The following is a 16,255-nucleotide window of genomic DNA, read 5'->3' as shown; positions in this document are numbered from 1 at the left end:
CAAAACACCAGGAATTGTAACGACTCTTTGCATCCTATTTTAGCGCCCGACTGCAGCGACCACAACAAGGGCAATGATCTGCACAAAGGGAAAACCCAACATCGTCAGGAAGGTTTTTTTGAAAAGGTGATGAGGAACGTGCTTGGGAAGTTCTTGATAGGTCAATATGGGGCTGAATTTTTCAAAATAGCTGTTAACGAAGGTATCCTCTGGTCCCTTATCTCCCACACGGCTGCAGATGGCTCCCAAGCATTCCACAAAAGGCAGGCAAGAGGTGCAAGTTTCAGCACCGGGATGGACATTAGGGTAGCTGAAACTTTGCTTTAGGTACCAGGCAGAAAAGTTTGAAACCCACGGATATACACCAAAAAAAAGCAGAGCATGGCACTGACAGGGGCTGGCACATTCAGACAGAGGAAGACCAGAACGTCTCACGGGATGAAGCGGGCGGCCTTCAAGGATGCAGCAATCGCGTTCAAGGGAATGAACTTAAAAGACATACGATGGGCATGAACAACAAAAAAATTAGTGAGGAACCAGGACTTGATCACAGGAACAACCCAGAACTCATCAGAGCAACCTCAGGCACTTGCTGTCGGAGCTACAAACCGCCCAGGGTAGGCAAAGAGAAGAACTGCATCCACCGGGAGAGGCACGCGCTGCAGGTGGGAAACCCTGTGCCGGGAGCTCCACGAGACCCCTCGGAAGGGCTCCAGGGTTCTGCCAAACCACAGTCCTACTGCTCACACACAGCAGAGGCTGAATTCTCCATCGGATAAGCGCAGCGCAGCCAACAAACCCGCTGCAGGTTACTCCAAGGCACGAGCATCTTCCCATTCCCCTCAACTCTCTCAGCTCTAGGAGACACCAAGGACATTAGATGGCAAAACTGGCGTTACTGGAACAAAACCCAAGTCAAGCACAGCCCAACCCAGCTGGACGCAATGAAAATATAAAAATCTGAGACTAGCACCCGCTCAGCCAGGCCTGCGCCCGTGCAGCGGAGCCAGCGCGGCGGGAGGAACCCGATCTCCAATCTCTCCCGGCCTGCCCACGCACTGAAAATATTTTTTCATCTGCACAACCTGCCAGGCGAAGGTTCCCTGAGCTCCTCACGAAAACCTCCTGTGCGGAGCGGGACGGGCCCCACCACAGCCACCGCCGGAACACAACGCGCCACCAGAGCCAGCTGGAGGAGGGGACGGGACGCGCCGGCTGATCAGGACAGGCTGCTCGCCCCGGAGCGGGTCGCGCTGTCCTCACCCACCGCAGCAGGAGCAAAGCTGAGCACTTCGGGAGGGGGATCACGGCCCCCCCTGCACTGACCCCCAGGAGAAAGGACGGAGGGCTGGGAGGCATCACAGCCCCCTGCAGGGAAGATGGTTTCGGGGTGGGGGGGTCTCCTGTTCACAGTGCAGACAAATCCAGAGAAATCCCAGACCAACAACACCCTCCCGTCAAATTTCCCTCATTCCTCCACCAGGACTGCGCACGCGTCGGAGCTCCCTACCCTCGCTCCTCTCTGATAAGTATTAAACCAAAGTTTTTCCGTTTTAGAAAATCCATCAAGTGCTTTCAACCACAGACAGAAGTACCACCTCTGGCTTCGGAAGTCTCCAGCGACTCACTGCCGGAATCTGGGAGGTTACATGGGAGGAAATATCACCGTGTTTCACCTTTTTCTAATATTTTTCCCCCTGCTGAGCACCGTTAACACAAGCTCCTGGCTGAGGTGGACCTTTGCTCTGACCCAGAACAGACTGTGCTGTGCTCTTCTCCAGCACGAACTACATCCACTCTGTTTATTGTATTTTTGACTTTTTTTTTTTTCCTTTTTAGCCAAGGTCTCGTTTAACCTACTCCTGGCCTGGCGCCGTGTGCTCAGCTCAGCACACGCGTGGGGTCGGACGATCACAGGGTAACTCCGACCTTTTCTTGCTAGAGAAACCCGAATGGTGCTGGGGATGGGAGGAGCCTGGGGGAAGCGCCGATTCCGGCTGCTTTCACATATTTAGAGGAAAAAAAGGTTCTTCTGATCAAGGCACGGGACAGACTCAGGAAAGCTGGAATCTAAATCCCAAAGTTTTTTCTGTTTTCCTGGGCGACCTCTGGGCCCGCGAGGCCAGGGCAGAGCCAGCCAAGGAGCTGCGGCACGAGACCTACAAGAACTGCGGACGCAGGCGGGGGCTCGGCGGGCCCGGCCACCCGGCACCAACATCTGAAGGGTGTTAACCCCAGCGGAGCGACGGCGGGGTTTAGATCCCAACGAGGGGCTGGAACAACAAGCAGGGAAATCAAGGTAAAGAAACCCTTCCTCTAAGTAGCAAGAAATCTGGGAAACAGCCACAGAATTTCAGGGGGACTTTGGAAAGCGCAGAAGGGTGCAGGGTCCTGCGGCGGGCTGGGACCGGGTGACACAGGACACTTCCCCCTCTCAAGGGACAGGACTTGCCACTCCTCTTCCCGCAGAGCCCCAGGAGCAGCAGGACAGACGCTGGAAGAAGCGGGCAGGCTTTCCTCCTGGCTGCAGCTAGAAGAGCTTTTTTTATTATTTAAAAAGAGAACCACAAATGCTACATGGCTAATTTCTCCCTCCTCCCCAGTCCTAGAGTTTTCCACGTTAAACCTGAAGCGCGAGGGAATATTTCCGACACAAACACAATTTTTCCCCCGGAGCCTGCTCTCCCCGTCAACCGGGACCCCAACAACCGGCACCACACACCCGCCTGCGCTCCCCATTTCCCCTCAGCGTCACCCACAAACGCAGTTGATGGGAATCAAACCCTGTGGACGAAGCAACACAAAGGAGCGTGCGATGAAGGCGCTTCCAGTAAGAGCACAGAGCTTCTAATATCCAGTTAGGGACTCGCGACAGTTTGATTGGGAAGCTGAAAACAGTTACGCAAAACTTGAAAACATTTTACACGTAAACCAGGCCCACGGTTAACAGGAGGACAGCAAGTTCATGGCAATTTTGAGCCTCTGCAGCCTATACAAAAGCTGCCATCTAAGGGGAAGAAGCCTCAATTTCGGGTCACTTGAAGCTAAATTAAAATACTAGAGAACATCCAAGCTCCTGCCCGAGCAGGGGCAGGCTCGCAGCGATCGAAGCACGCTCCCTCCTCGTCACTGCCACGCCGAGGCTGGAACCCACCCGCGTTTCCAGAAGAGCCCCTTAAAACATGGAATGCTGCAGAAGGTCGGGACTAGGGCAGACGGTGGCAACTGCTGCCAGAGCCCTGGAAACTTCCACAGAGCACGGAAATCCTACAGCTACTGGAGCAGGCTGAGAGCGGAGCCACCAGCACCTCCGGCAGCTGGAGCACCTCTCTCCTCCTCCTCCCGCCCACACAGCCAGGACGTGGCGGGCAGGAGGTGGGGTACACGCGGGGGCAGGAGGTGGGGGACATGCGGGGGGCAGGAGGTGGGGGACATGCGGGGGGCAGGAGGTGGGGGACACGCGGGGGCCGCTCGGCTGCAGCGTTGGAGGGTCCTCACGGCCCCAGGGCACAGCGAGGAGATAAATCCTACCAAGTGCGACCCTCCACAGCGAGATTTCCTAAACCCATACTGAAATAAGGACAAACAGAAGAGCAAGAGCCTTTGAAAATGAGTTTGTGAACTGAGGCAGGAACATTAAAATCACTCTTTGGCCGACCAGGAGGGTACAGGATCGACACCTTCAAGGAGAAACCTTTTCTTAGCCTAACAAAAATCCACAGCGCCATCCACCATTTTCTGTTTTCATTCCTCATTTACTACATGGACTTTGGATGAAGATTAAAACTTGATGGAAAGATAAGAAGCCAGGGTTAGACAGTAGCTTTATTAGTTCACTGGAACTGCATTACATGGGGCCATGTGAAGCTTTCTGTAATTCTGAGACAGTCTCAAGCAATCAGTGCAAACAAAAAAATATCCGCCCGATGGAGCCGGCGGTTGGCTGCTGCAGCCCCTGCAGAACCAGTAGATTTCGGCCCAAAGCCTCCTCTATCAAGAGAGAACAATTCATGTGTTTCTCCAAACCCAGCCGCTGTCATTTTTGCACAAACTGCAGTTTCAACCCAACAAAATAACGACGATGAATAAATCTTCCTGGCACTTCCAGAGGCTGCCACAGCTACCAGAAACTACAGCATCATCCCCTTTTCCACAAAGACACACCCAATTTTTGGGTTCACGGTAAAGCTTTGAACAAATATTTACTGTTTTAACACCCTTTCATAAATTTAGTTTAGCAACCCACAGGAAATGTCAGCCTTCACAACGACTGTGGTCCCACCTCTCATGCCAGGGGATGAGGATTCGCACGGGAGACTGAACCCGATCAGCCCGGGTCATGCTTCACACACCCAGGTCACCCTCGCCCCAAGTTTGGGGCGATCTTCAGCCACCCACAAAAAAGTGGCAAACGTGACATATCTCCACCCATCCCCACCCCGGGTACCCCCCTCCCCAGGGCCGCAGGCCCCTGCTCACAGCCACGGCTTTGTCCGGACCCGCAGCGAGTGTCTGGCAGCCGCCCAAACGCTCGACGTAATCCTCCCCGTTACAGAGGAACTGTGGTGGAAAGGCCAAGGAATGTGCAGTTTAGAGACTTTGCTGAAATCTGCGATAAGAAACACTCCACACGCCGAGCAGCTCGGACGCTAACAGAATCACAGAATCATCTAGGTTGGAAAAGACCTTTAAGATCACCTAGTCCAAAACTGACTTACTCAGTTTAAGCAAGCTGAGCAGGGAGTTTAAAAACCTTCAGAAAACTCCCCACTATTTATTTAGGAAGAGCAAAATTCCATCTTATTGTATTTCTCTCTATGTATTTTATATATACACACACATCTCCCTGTGAAATCGCTTCAGCAAAGCTTCTTGAATTATAAGCAGCTCGGTTTCCCAGCAAACTTGCGTTCAGAAAAGAAATTCTAAACCCAGCACTTCAAGGTTCTGTCTTTACTGTGCCAGCGTAAATCCAGATCGAGTTTGCTGAGTTTAAGACTGTTTTAGTTAAACTCGAAGTCACTCGTACTCCCCCAGGTTACCCGAAAGTCAGCTGGGGCCCTCGCTGTTCCTGCCCGAGAAGCGAAGGACCGCACGGCAAACGCGCTCTGCCCTGGCACACCCCCGCCAGCTCCCCGCTCCCCCCAGTTCGCCCCCGGTTACGGCACGGCTCAGCGCGACGGGCCGGCACGTGGAGGCAGATTTGGGCCTGTGGCTGGTGCAAGAGCCAGATCTCGACTTCAGCTCCTGTTCCAGCACGGCTCCCAGCAGTACAGTCTTATTTCTGTCTCCCAAGAGCCACTATATGAGGCCAATAATACAGAGAAGAATCTGCTGAGCCATTAAAACCATAATTAAAGTTCTCCTTTGCGATGACCTCCAGTCACGAACAACAGACACGGCGCTGCTGTAGCGAGGCTGAAGCCCACCACACTGACCACTCCTGCCTCATAAATTCTTTGTGCCTTCTGTGGGTCCGTATCCCAACGTGTCCCGTTTTATATTTATATTTAGACCGTGATCTTTTTGGAGCATCATCCTGTCCCTGTACGCCCATGGCACAGGTGGGCTCGGGCCGCTGCAGACCACAGGGATGCAGGTGCTTGACCTCCAGCACAGGCATCCACCACCTAAAATAAAGCACCTCTGCCTGTGCCGCTTGTAAACAACGAAAACCAACGCGGTTTGGAGTTTGAACCCCGCGGTAAGAGACAGGGCTGGCAGGGACAGCAGCAACACCTCTGGAGAGAGGGCAGAGAGCACCCAAACCTCGTGCCCCCGCACCCCAGCTGCGCCCAAGCACCAGGAGAAGATTTTGGGGACCCCTCCTCGCCTGTTTAAAAACAGGTTGTGGGAACCGGGTGGCCGGCGCGACGCTGCCGAACGCCAGCGGGGCGGCCAGAGGAGGGGCTGCAGCCGTCGCCCGAGGCCAGCGCTGCAGCGGCCACGGGGCACCCACCCCGGTTTCCAAAGGAGAATGGATCCGAGGCACTAGGACCCGGGGAGCGGGCGCTGCGAGCCTGCGCCCTGCGTGGCTGCACCACCGCACAGCTGCAGCCGCGCCGCAGCCGCTGCGCAAGGACGCGGGAGCGGGCTCCGGCTGGTGCTTCTCACCCCGCAGGTTGAATGGGTTTTCTTTTCGAGCTGAACCCGAAACTCGCAGGATTGCAATCGATACGGCAGCGCTGCCGGGAGACGGTAACCATGGCAACGGACCGAAAGGCAAAGGATGCTGCGGACCAGCCCCGGCTCCCGGGTAGCAGGAGGAGGTCAGTCGATTTTAGCTCATCTCCATCAAAACAACTCACTCATTATTTCACAGCTGAGCGCCCTTCCACAGCCACCAAGCCCCAGCCATCACCGGGTCGGTGGCATTTTGCCTTCGCTGGGTTTAATTACATCAAGAAAAGGCAATTTCAATACAGGCCTGCTCTGCTTCGCTGCCCCCAGAGTCAGAGCAACCACAACTGTTTATTCCTCATGAGACTTTGACCAACTGCTGGAAAAGCAGCTGGTGCGGTTCAGCGTTTACACAACTGCCTCTGCTCTCTTTTCTGAGCAATTATCACCCTTAACAAACTTCTCTCCATCGCTCATCACGGAATTCCTGGCCGAAAAGCCCCCTTTCCCTCAGCGGGCCGGGAACCGGGGGCGCCCGCAGCAAGGCACGACGCCACCTCTCACCAGCCTGTGGTGGCGTTATCCGGGGCCACGAGGCATTTTTTCCCCCCTAAAAACCAATAAATCAATCAAAAACCCGACCGAAGAGCACTCCTCGCTGTGCCACGGGGAGAAGCAAGCCGAAGAGCTGCGGGCCTTGCCACCACAGCCCCCCTGCACATTTACGGGCCATTTTCTTTCTCACCGTTTTGCATGCTTTAGGTATTTTTCAAACGAATGAAACAGAGTTGCAAACTCCTTAGGAATGGGTGTAAAACCCCACCTTGATTTAGCTTCCACAAGTCCCGCCTGGGGTCTGGGGCTTTACAGCGCATTAGTACAACACAGCCACCCACAGGAAGCCCCCAGTGATGTAGCTCCTGAAACCTCCCTTCTCTTAAAAGACAAATAAAAATTGCTGGTTGCTCCCCCTCAAACATTGCGAAGGAGCTCGGAAGCACCTTGCGTCTCGTTTAGCAAAGCGCCCTCCGGAGAGCCTGTGAAGTGGGTCACAGACACCGTCTTCACACTTGAAAAGGAAAGAAGAAATTAGCCCAAGGTCACACGGCAACACCTTGACTGGATCTTAAAACAAACAAACCCCAAACATAACACCCCCATCCAGGCCTCCCCGGTGAAGCCGACGGCTCGTGTCAGAGCCCCACCAGCACGCACGGGGAAGCTCTCGTGCGAACGCCAGCAGACTGGCAGGGTTTAACAAAAGAAGGGAACCAAAAAACCGCTGCGCCGAGTTCCGTGCTCGTCTCTGCAACGCTGCAGAACGCCACCGGCCTACGGACAGAGGTTTCGCTCGACGCCCGCTGCGGGGGCTTATCCCGTCTGTGAACCCAGCCGGGACTTACTGCCACAGCGCACTGTCAGCAAAACCACACAGAAAGGTTTAATTTGTCAAAGGTTTAGAATCCCCAGAGGCTGTGGGCCGGCACAGCCACAGGGGACAACCCCGGATGGTTCTGCTGCAACCCAACAGTGCGTGACTGCCCCAAACCTCCTGCCCCGGCGCGGTGAAAGACCCATTTAATGGCAAAAGCCCAGCACAGCCCCTCAGCTCACACACGCCTGGCTCATATTTTGGGGAAACTCCTCCAGGGCGGGCACAGCAGCGGTGGTGAGCAGGGAAGAGGGGTTATGCCGGTGATTCTGGGAGGGGAACATGGCAGCGCCGGGGCCAGGCTCCCCTCCGAGGGTTTGCAGCCTCTCGGAGCCCCGTTCCGACGCCTGGCGCAGAGGCACGGCGCTCTCCTCCGCACACCCACCTCTCAGCACCGCCCCGGCAGCCGTAGGGGGGGGAAATTAATTCCTTCAAACGCAAAAGTGACTGCATTCATCGGGAGAATTCAAGGCACCGACTAAACGCCGCTGTGCTGAGGACCAGGGCTACGCGTGGGCAGGCGCGCGGCTTTAACACACCCCCTACAACATCACTGAGGTACGTGGCCCAGTCTTAATTTGATCAGTCAACTATTCAAATATTCCGCTAACGAGGGCTCCAGTTCGTACTTCCACGTACCCAACAGACAGAATTCTCACTGGAAAAGCTATACTGTACCTTTACTAGACTATGGGAGAGGAAATACTCGGCCATAACAATTCCTCTTTCCTTCTTGGCCACTAAACAGCCGTGACACACACAAATTAGCCCAATTACCCAAAGGCTGACACACTCCTGCGCCCCCTCCAAATCCTTCCAATCCAAGAGCTGACCCCTTCAGCTTGTGCAATTTATGCTCCTTCCTAAATGTTATTTCTTCAACCTTCATTTCTAATAACGTTTCGGCTCAACCTTTAACTCAGAACCGATAGTGCACCCGGATGGGGGAGGCGCAGATTATCTGCACGAACCTCCCGTTCCCAGCACGGAAACCTCCGGAGGCCGGCGCAGCCCCTGCGAGTGGCACGAGCTGCTGGGAGGGGCTGGAAACCACTCGAAGCAGCAAGATTTTCTCGTGTTTCGCAGCTGGGCGAACGTTTAAAGTTAACATTCAGGGTTACAATGGCAAAGCGAGTTTTATCTTTACGGTACGAGCAGAGGCGTTTCCACAGGCAATCTGGAGTGACCATGTTGGGTTTTTTTTTCCTGTGGTGCAGATTCCGTCACCCCAAACGAGTCTGTCACGAAACCATTCCACCGCACCCCGCGCAAGGGAGCCAGCCAGCCACCGATTCCCAGACAGACTGATGGTTTCCAGCACCACACTGAGGAAAAAGGTGAATTACACTTGGAAACAAACCCCGACACCCGCAGCTACAAACAGCAGCTGATTAAAGTGAAAGATGACGCTTTTTTCTTCCCAGAAAAGAAAATTTAATGCAAGTGTCTGTGAATTCAGACAGTTCCGCTGCCATAACACTCCCCAGGCACACCGGCCTCTTGGAGCTGCTCTCATCTGTCTTTATATTTGCTGCTGGAAATATCTGCACAAAACAGAATCCTTGTCTCTACCGAGGGCTCATGTGCTCAGTCACTGGTCCGAGGCGACCTCTGCCGCTACCTGCGAAGGTTCTTCCAACCTGAGCCAGGCAACTCTGTCACGGCCGCAGCTGCCTGTGCCCCCACAAACGCCAGTGCCCAGCCGCCCTCCGCGGGCCCGGGGTGCTCCCAAGCAGGGGAAGGGACCCAAGACGCAGCGAGAGCACGGGCAGCACCGCTGTGGGACCCACATTGCCTGGGCCAGCCCGTACTGGAGGGCCCAGCACCCACCGGGACGGGCGATCCCCCTCCCCACTGCAGAGCTGCTCCTACCTCTGCGGCGGTGGGGGGCCAGGCCTGGGGGATCCCTGAGTCACCCCACGGTGGGGGGCGGGGAACAGAGCCTGCACCGAGCCAGGCTCCGCACCCGCGAGTGCTCCCCCCGCGACATACACCCCATGGGGGCTGGGGTCCCCCCAGCACTGCCCCCCCAACACACACCCCGCTGGGGTCCCCCCAGCACGGACCTTCGGCCTCCACCCCAACACCGAGCCCTCAGCCCACGGCAGGAAACGCCCCCCCAAACCCCCATAAACCCCCACGGAGATGGGGACGCTCCGCACCCCAGCACCAACACGACACCTTCCCCCCCCCGCACCCCAAAATACACACACACTGCGGTGGGGGAATCCCCTCACACGTCAGGAGGCCCCGGCCCCGCCACACACACACACACACACACACACACACACACACACACACACACACCCCCCAAGGGCCCCACACACCCCCCAAATGCCCGCCCCCCCCGCACACCAAGGGTCCCCCCGCCCGGTACCTGCCGCCCGGTACCTGCCGCCCGGCCGCTCCCCAGCGCCGCTCACCGGCTCCCGCCCTCGGAAGCCAGCGGCCCTCCGCCCGCCTGCGAGGCCCCCACTAGGCCCCTTCGGGCTGTCCACGGCACCGCCGCACCGCGCAGCCCCACGGCCGGCCGAGTTTAGCATCAGGCATAGCGCGGGACAACCCTCAGGGGTCAAACGGGCAGAAGGGGCCTCCCGGCAGCGCGCAGGCGCAGTGAGGAGAGTGAAGCCCAGCGGGCGCGGAGAGCAGGGCACGCTATGGCGGGGGAGAAGGGACAAGCGGGCGGCGGGGCCCGCCGCGCCCTCAGCACCGGCGAGGGGCGGTGGAGCGGCTCTGCCCGGCGGCGGGGCACCGGGCCGGGCCTGACTGCGGCGAGCAAGGCTGCCTAGCTGAGGGGTGGGGGCCAGTGCCCGGTACAATGGGGCGCGGCGGGGTGTGGGGCCTGTCATGGTGGGGCCGGGTCCCGCCCGCCGGGGAGGTGGGGCCGGGCCGGGCCGGGCCGGGAGGAGGAAACGGGACAGGACGTGGAACTGTCGGTAAGTGCTCCCGGAGCGGGGACGGGGCGGGGGTCTGGTCCTGGGACCGGTGACATGGAGACGGGCAGCCCCCCGCGCCCCACTCTGTGTCCAGAGGGTGACACCTGACTTCCGGGGCGCTGCCACAGTGCGATCGCCCAAGTGTTGCCGGTCCTAATTAACACCCTGATTAATGCTTCTACCCAGCTTCCCGGTGCTCTCCCGTACCCACCGGTGGTCGACCTGCCTGCCCGGAGGTGAGTGTGTGGGTGAGTTTGGGGTGTCCGTCCCCGCCCTTGGTGGGGGGCTCTGGGGGTGGTTGGTTTGTCCCGCTCTGCTCGGCCGGCGGGTTCGGGGGGCGCCGGTCGGTGCTCGGGGTCACGGTGGGTTTTCCCCCGAGGATAACCCACCGTCCTGCTGCACGAAGTCACGCGAAACTGAAACCCGCGCTCGCTGACCCCAGACGAGCCCCGGGTGGAGCCGCCAGCCTGGGCGAGGCCGCACGCACCCAGGCGGGACTTTCGTAACCCGATTTTACAGAAAGGGTCAAAACGCACCCAAAGTAAAGTGGGGCCCTGACGAGCTGCCGTTCCTGCCGCAGCTCACGGCGGCCTGGGGCCTCCGGGCAGCCCCCGCCTTTCCCCCGCAGCAGCAGCCAGATGCCCCGGCGGAAGGAGGTGCCGGCGCTGGGCAGCCTCTGCCTGCAGAACCTGGCCCAGCACATGCAGAGCCTATGGGTGAAGGACTACAGCGAGAACTACCTGGACGAGTACCAGTTCCGCTTCGTCATGGGCCCTTTCAACGACCTGGGTGAGACACGGGGGCCGGGGACCCCCTCCGCGTGGAGAAGGAGGATGGGTGGGCCGTGCCGGGGCTCTTGCTGACCCCCAGCTCCCCCCACCCCGCAGCCGGGAGTTTGGTGCAGGAGCTGATCCGGCTGCTGGGCGAGAGCCGGCGCCTGACGCGGGCAGCGCTGCACCTCCTCCTGCTGCCACACCTGCGGGAGCTGAGCCTGCGGCCCTGCCCCGGCCTCGCCAGCAACGCCATCGGCCAGCTCATCGCCCTGCGCTGCAAGGTCAGTGGGCTGGGAGTGCCCCTGCTCTGGGGGGGTGGGGAAAGGGATCTGGGGGTGCCCACGCTCTGTGGGGCTGGGGGAGGGAGGCTGGGGGTGCCCATGCTCCATCAGCCTGTGTGAGGGGGGCTGGGGGTGTCCCTGCTTAGTGAGGCTGGGTAAGGGATCTGGGGGTGCCCCCGCTCCGTGGGTGGGTGCAGAGAGGGGCAGAGGGGTGTCAGAGTCCCCCCGCCCCACCCTGCTGAGGGGGCTCCCCGTGCTGCCGGCAGAGCCTGAGCTCCCTGGACCTGCATGGCTGCAGCCGGCTCTCGGCGGCCGCACTGGTGGACCTGGCGGAGGGGCTGCCGCAGCTGGGCCGCCTGGGGCTGGCCGAGACCCAGGCCAACCTCCTGGTGCTCTCGGCCGTGGGCTCCTGCTGCCGGCGCCTGCAGGAGCTGGACGTGTCCCACTGCAAGAAGGTTTCCCCGCACGCCCTGCGGCACCTGGCCTACGACCCGCTGGCGCGGTCCCTCTGCTGCCCCGCGCTCTGCGTCCTCTTGGCCCGCGGCCTGGAGCCCGCGGCGGGGGATGGCGACGCGGTGGCGGCCTTGGCCTTCCTGCTGCTGGCCCTGCCACGCTTGGAGTTCCTGGCCCACGGTGCTGTGCCGGATGCCCTCCTCCTTCTCCACAGGCAACAGCTGGACGCCGCAGGGGACGCCGAGGGTTTCCCCTCGCTGGAGGAGCTGGCACGGCGGCGGGGGGCTGGCGTGGGGGGCCCCCCGCTCACCCTGCCGCTGCGGCAGGTGGAGGAGGTGGAGGAGCCGGCGCTGGCCGCTGTCCGTGCCGTCTGTCCGTGGGCCGAGGAGGCCGGTGTGTGGCTGGGGGACGGCGCGGGAGCAGCGGGTGGCCGGGAGCTGCTGGGTTGGGGCCGCCTGGCCCGGCTGACGCTGGGCTGCACCGGGCAGCGAGGCCGGGTGCTGGCAGAGGTGCTGCCGCTGGCGCGGAGCCTGGGCCCCCGCCTGCAGACGCTGGCCCTGCACGGCTTCTGTTGCCAGGACGAGCTCTCGCTGGCCGCCCTGCTCGCCGCCTGCCCCGGCCTGCGGGCCTTCAGCGCCGAGCTGCACGCCCCGCCGCACGCCGATGCCGACGGAGAGAGCCCGGCCGAGCCGCCCCGCTGGGACACCGACCTGCTGCCCCACAGCCTCCCCCAGCTCCACAGCTTCTCCCTCGCCCTGGCCAGCACCACCAGCGTCTTCCCGGCCCGGCACGGGCTGGCGCTGCGCGCCACGCTGGCCTCGCTGCTGTGCCATGCCCCACGCCTGCAGACCCTCCGCCTGCTCGGTGTCCCCTTCCCGCTGGACTCGGTTTTCGAGACGGTGCTGGCGGCGCCGGGGCAGCCGCTGTTGGAGCTGCAGGAGCTCTCGCTGGCCGAGAGCCGTGTGTCCAGCCCGACCGTGTGGCTGCTGCTGGCCTCCGAGGGCCGCCTGCACCGCCTGGACCTGTCCCGCTGCCAGGACGTCCACCGCCGCGACTACGACGGCTTCCTGCAGGCTGTGCGGAAGCAGCGCCTGGACCTGGACATCACCTGGGAGTAGCTGGTGCCGGCTGCGCCGAGCTCTTTAATAAAGGAGTTACACGGCGCCCGGCAGCACCATCTGTGCCCCCGTCGCGACGCCTGGCCTGGCACGGCCCAGCCCCTTTTGGCCCCGGGGAGCACGGCCGGTGCCGGCTCAGTGCCGCGGGCCGCCCGTGAGCCCCGTCAGCCGCTCCGACTCTTCCCAGAGCTTGCGGGCCAGGCCGGTGTCGCGGGCGGCCACCGAGGGCAGCGCCAGCCCACACTCGCTGTCCACGTACCGGCCTGTGACGCCCGAGAGCTCCTCCGAGATGGCGCAGTAAATGGTGCTGATGGCCCCCTGCTCCGCCGACTGCCGGGTGCAGTGAGGTGAGGAGGGGGCCCAGCCACCCTCACCGCGCCCCGACCCCCCCCCCCAGGGCCATGGAACCACCCCCACCTGCCCCCACTCACCTTCATGAAGGGGCGGGCAAGGGCGAAGAGTGCCCGCACAGCCCAGCCGAAGTGGCGCATGATGCTGGTGCTCACCACGCCGGGGCTCAGCGCGTTGGCCGTCACCCCTGCCAAGCCCTGCCATCAGCACCACGCCGGGGGGGACACGGCTGTGCCGCGGGGACCCCCAGTGTGGGCAGGACCCTACACCCAAGTCCCTCATTGCTAGAGCAGCCCCCGGCCTGGCCACGGAGCAGGGGCTCCTCTGTGCCCCGGCATAGGGGCCACCCCCAGCCAGGGCTCAGCCACCCGTGGCGGGCCCTGGAGCATTTCCACCAGGGCTGAGACCCCCCCCCAGCCCCATCACACGGCCCCGGTCTCATGGCAGAGCAGCACAGGGAGGGTGGGACAAGCAGACTGTGCAGCCCTCCCCGGGAAGGGCCCGGCATGGCTCAGCAGGGTACAGCTGGGTGTTGTATGGCACCGCACAGCACCGCCTGGCACTGCCTGGCATGGCGTGGCACAGCATGGTGCAGCGCAACAAGATGTGGCATGGCATGGCACAGAACAGCCGGGCAAGTTGTCGCACAGCGGGGCATGGCACGGCACGGCACGGCACTGCGTGGCAAGGAGCAGCCCAGCATGGCACAGCGCAGCACCCACCGGTGCCCTGCAGGCGCCGCGCCAGCTCGGCAGTGAAGAGGACGTTCATCAGTTTGGTGCTGTTGTAGGCGGCGTCGAAGCTGCGCGGCCGCTCCTGCCCGGTGAGGTAGCGGCTGTCGGCGGTGCCCGCGCTGTGCCGGAAGGACGAGACGTTGACGACGCGGGCGGGCGCCGAGGCCTTCAGGAGGTCTGTGTGGAGCAGAGGGTGAGCGGGGAGGGGGCCCCCCGGCACCCCCTGGCCCCGGCAGCCCCCGGTGCTCACCCAGCAGCAGGTTGGTGAGCAGGAACGGGCCCAGGTAGTTGGTGGCGAAGGTCTGCTCCAGCCCCTCCGGCGTGATGGCAAAGGGCAGCCCTGGAAGAGGGGCCGTGGGGCGCCGTGGGGCCGGGCCGGCATCACCCGCCACAGCGGGATGGGCAGCGGAGCCCCAGCCCTGCCCCAGCACGTACCGGTGAGGCCGGCGTTGTTCACCAGCACGTCCAGGCGCGTCTCCTCCCGCAGCACGGCCTGGGCGAAGGCGCGCACCGAGGCCAGCGAGCCGGTGTCCAGCAGCCGCAGCAGCACCGCAGGGTTGCCGGTGGCTGCACGGATCTCCTCCACCGCCGCCTGGCCCCGCTCCCGGTTCCGGCACGCCAGGATGGTGCGGGCATTCCTGCGGGCCAGCTCCAGGGCCACGCACTTGCCGATGCCTGCGGCACACAGAGCTGATCCCCGCACGGTCCCCGCGGCGAGGGGGGCCCTGGGGGTCTGTGCCCCCACGGCCACCGAACCCACCTGGCAGCGCTGTGCCGGCACGGCCCCGCGTCGGTGCTGCGGCACAGCGGGAAGCAACAGGCAGCGGCGGGGGATGGACCCCCCTCACGTGGGGCCACCCTGTCCCTGGGCACCGGCTGCGGCGCGGTGGCCTCGGCCGTCGGTCATTAACCCGCCGGGGCAGAGTCCAGACGCAGAGGCCGGGCAGGAACCGCGGGCACGGGGCTGCCCGGAGCCCAGTGAGGCCAAGCTGCTCCCGGGCAGAGGCTGGTGGCCGGCCGGGGCGACTCACCGGGCACCGGCTCCAGAGCGGGTGGCACAGTAGCCAGTGGGCAGTGCGGTGCGGGGGACGTCTGACGGCACCCGGTGTGAGCGTGTAGGCACCGGGAGAGTGTCGGGCACGTCCCAGGACCGGCCACCGCCCGCTGTTTGTGCTACCAAAGCTGGGGCTGCGGTGCAGCGGGTGGAGGAGGGGGACCCGCATCCCCCGCTGCCGCCCCACAGCACCATCGCATCCTGCTGTCGCCCCCAGCCCCTTCTCCATCCCTGGGGAGCCCGGAGCTGCCACCACCCAGGTGCCATGGCCTGGCTGGACCCACAACCCTGCAGCCGGAGGGTCCTGCACCCCCCCAGCGCTCTCCTGCCCCCTGTCCCCGCTCACCGCTGTTGGCTCCGGTGACAATCACCGTCTTGCCGCTGAGGTCGGTGGGGCACTTGCGGGGGTCCCAGGAGCGTCGTCTCCCGACCCAGAGGAGCAGTCCCAGGAGCAGCGCAAGGAGGAACCAGCCCGGGTGGCTGCAGGCGCTCGGCAGCTCCATGGCCGGGGGGGGCAGCGGGAGGGGGGCAGTGGGGCACCGGCTGTGCCTGTGCGTGGGGAGATGGCGCAGGTTTGGCGAGGAGGATTGTAAACACGCCCAGGCGGTTGCAGACGGGGTGTCGACACCTGCGTATCTCACCCCAATCGCTGCGCCGCAGCTGGGGTGCGGGGGGCACCGGGGTGTGGCTGGGAGGCAGAGTCCAGCACGGGCCAGCCGGGTGGCCCTGGCCCAGCACGGTCCCTTCCTGCGCCCAGGGCCAGCCAGTGGCAATGCAGCTCAGTGGGCTTCAGCGGGGCAGAGCCCGCGGGAGGCTGAGCCACACGGCCCTTGGGCCACCACGATGGCCCCGGGGACACTCGGCCACGGCCCTGCCACTGCAGGGACCTGCTGGGGGGGTTCAGCAGGATGGGGAGCGGCGGCCGTGGAGCAGGCAGGAGCTGAGCGATAGAAAACTCCTAAGTTTATTCCTGTTTTCTTTAGCAGAGCGTGCGCAGGGCTGC

The 16,255-nt window shown here is 62.2% G+C and overlaps 3 protein-coding genes and 1 long non-coding RNA gene across 5 annotated transcripts in view; 2 read left to right on the top strand and 2 right to left on the bottom strand.

Annotated features, from left to right (window-relative positions):
* Positions 1-10,047, bottom strand: part of DCTN1 (dynactin subunit 1) — a 72,003-nt gene extending 61,956 nt beyond the window's left edge. Inside the window, exon 1 of one of the 2 annotated variants that reach the window (XM_074821673.1) lies at positions 9,944-10,047. The gene's annotated coding sequence lies outside the window, so the exon portion shown is untranslated. Of the gene's footprint in view, positions 1-9,929 lie in introns of both variants that reach the window. The other variant, XM_074821674.1, reaches the window with a different exon arrangement.
* On the top strand, positions 5,568-9,124 carry LOC141922499 (uncharacterized). Its single transcript, XR_012623001.1, has 2 exons — positions 5,568-8,110; positions 8,770-9,124. It is a non-coding gene; the product is annotated as an uncharacterized LOC141922499 (long non-coding RNA).
* A 357-nt stretch (positions 10,048-10,404) lies between the features above and the next one.
* On the top strand, positions 10,405-13,158 carry LOC141922487 (uncharacterized). Its single transcript, XM_074821686.1, has 5 exons — positions 10,405-10,488; positions 10,675-10,724; positions 11,069-11,277; positions 11,376-11,542; positions 11,809-13,158. The coding sequence occupies exons 3-5, from the start codon at positions 11,127-11,129 to the stop codon at positions 13,111-13,113; spliced, it is 1,623 nt and encodes a 540-aa protein (XP_074677787.1). The 5' UTR covers positions 10,405-10,488; positions 10,675-10,724; positions 11,069-11,126; the 3' UTR covers positions 13,114-13,158.
* On the bottom strand, positions 13,105-15,834 carry LOC141922492 (retinol dehydrogenase 13-like). The gene is made up of 6 exons (XM_074821697.1): positions 15,599-15,834; positions 14,634-14,873; positions 14,449-14,538; positions 14,187-14,375; positions 13,545-13,651; positions 13,105-13,443 (listed from the first exon to the last, which is right to left on the bottom strand). The coding sequence occupies exons 1-6, from the start codon at positions 15,753-15,755 to the stop codon at positions 13,249-13,251; spliced, it is 978 nt and encodes a 325-aa protein (XP_074677798.1). The 5' UTR covers positions 15,756-15,834; the 3' UTR covers positions 13,105-13,248.
* Positions 15,835-16,255: the final 421 nt, after the last annotated feature.

The sequence above is a fragment of the Strix aluco genome, chromosome 4, assembly GCF_031877795.1.
Source record: "Strix aluco isolate bStrAlu1 chromosome 4, bStrAlu1.hap1, whole genome shotgun sequence".
Classification (NCBI taxonomy): Eukaryota; Metazoa; Chordata; class Aves; order Strigiformes; family Strigidae; genus Strix; species Strix aluco.
This window is presented reverse-complemented; position numbering and strand designations above follow the sequence as displayed.

Coding starts and splice junctions, on each gene's coding strand:
- LOC141922487 (XM_074821686.1), top strand. CDS start 11,127: ATGCCCCGGCGGAAGGAGGTGCCGGCGCTGGGCAGCCTCTGCCTGCAG. Junction 11,278..11,375: donor GGGCCCTTTCAACGACCTGG/GTGAGACACGGG, acceptor CCCACCCCGCAG/CCGGGAGTTTGGTGCAGGAG. Junction 11,543..11,808: donor TCATCGCCCTGCGCTGCAAG/GTCAGTGGGCTG, acceptor TGCTGCCGGCAG/AGCCTGAGCTCCCTGGACCT.
- LOC141922492 (XM_074821697.1), bottom strand. CDS start 15,755: ATGGAGCTGCCGAGCGCCTGCAGCCACCCGGGCTGGTTCCTCCTTGCG. Junction 14,376..14,448: donor GCTCACCAACCTGCTGCTGG/GTGAGCACCGGG, acceptor TGCTCCACACAG/ACCTCCTGAAGGCCTCGGCG. Junction 13,444..13,544: donor TTGCCCGCCCCTTCATGAAG/GTGAGTGGGGGC, acceptor TGCACCCGGCAG/TCGGCGGAGCAGGGGGCCAT.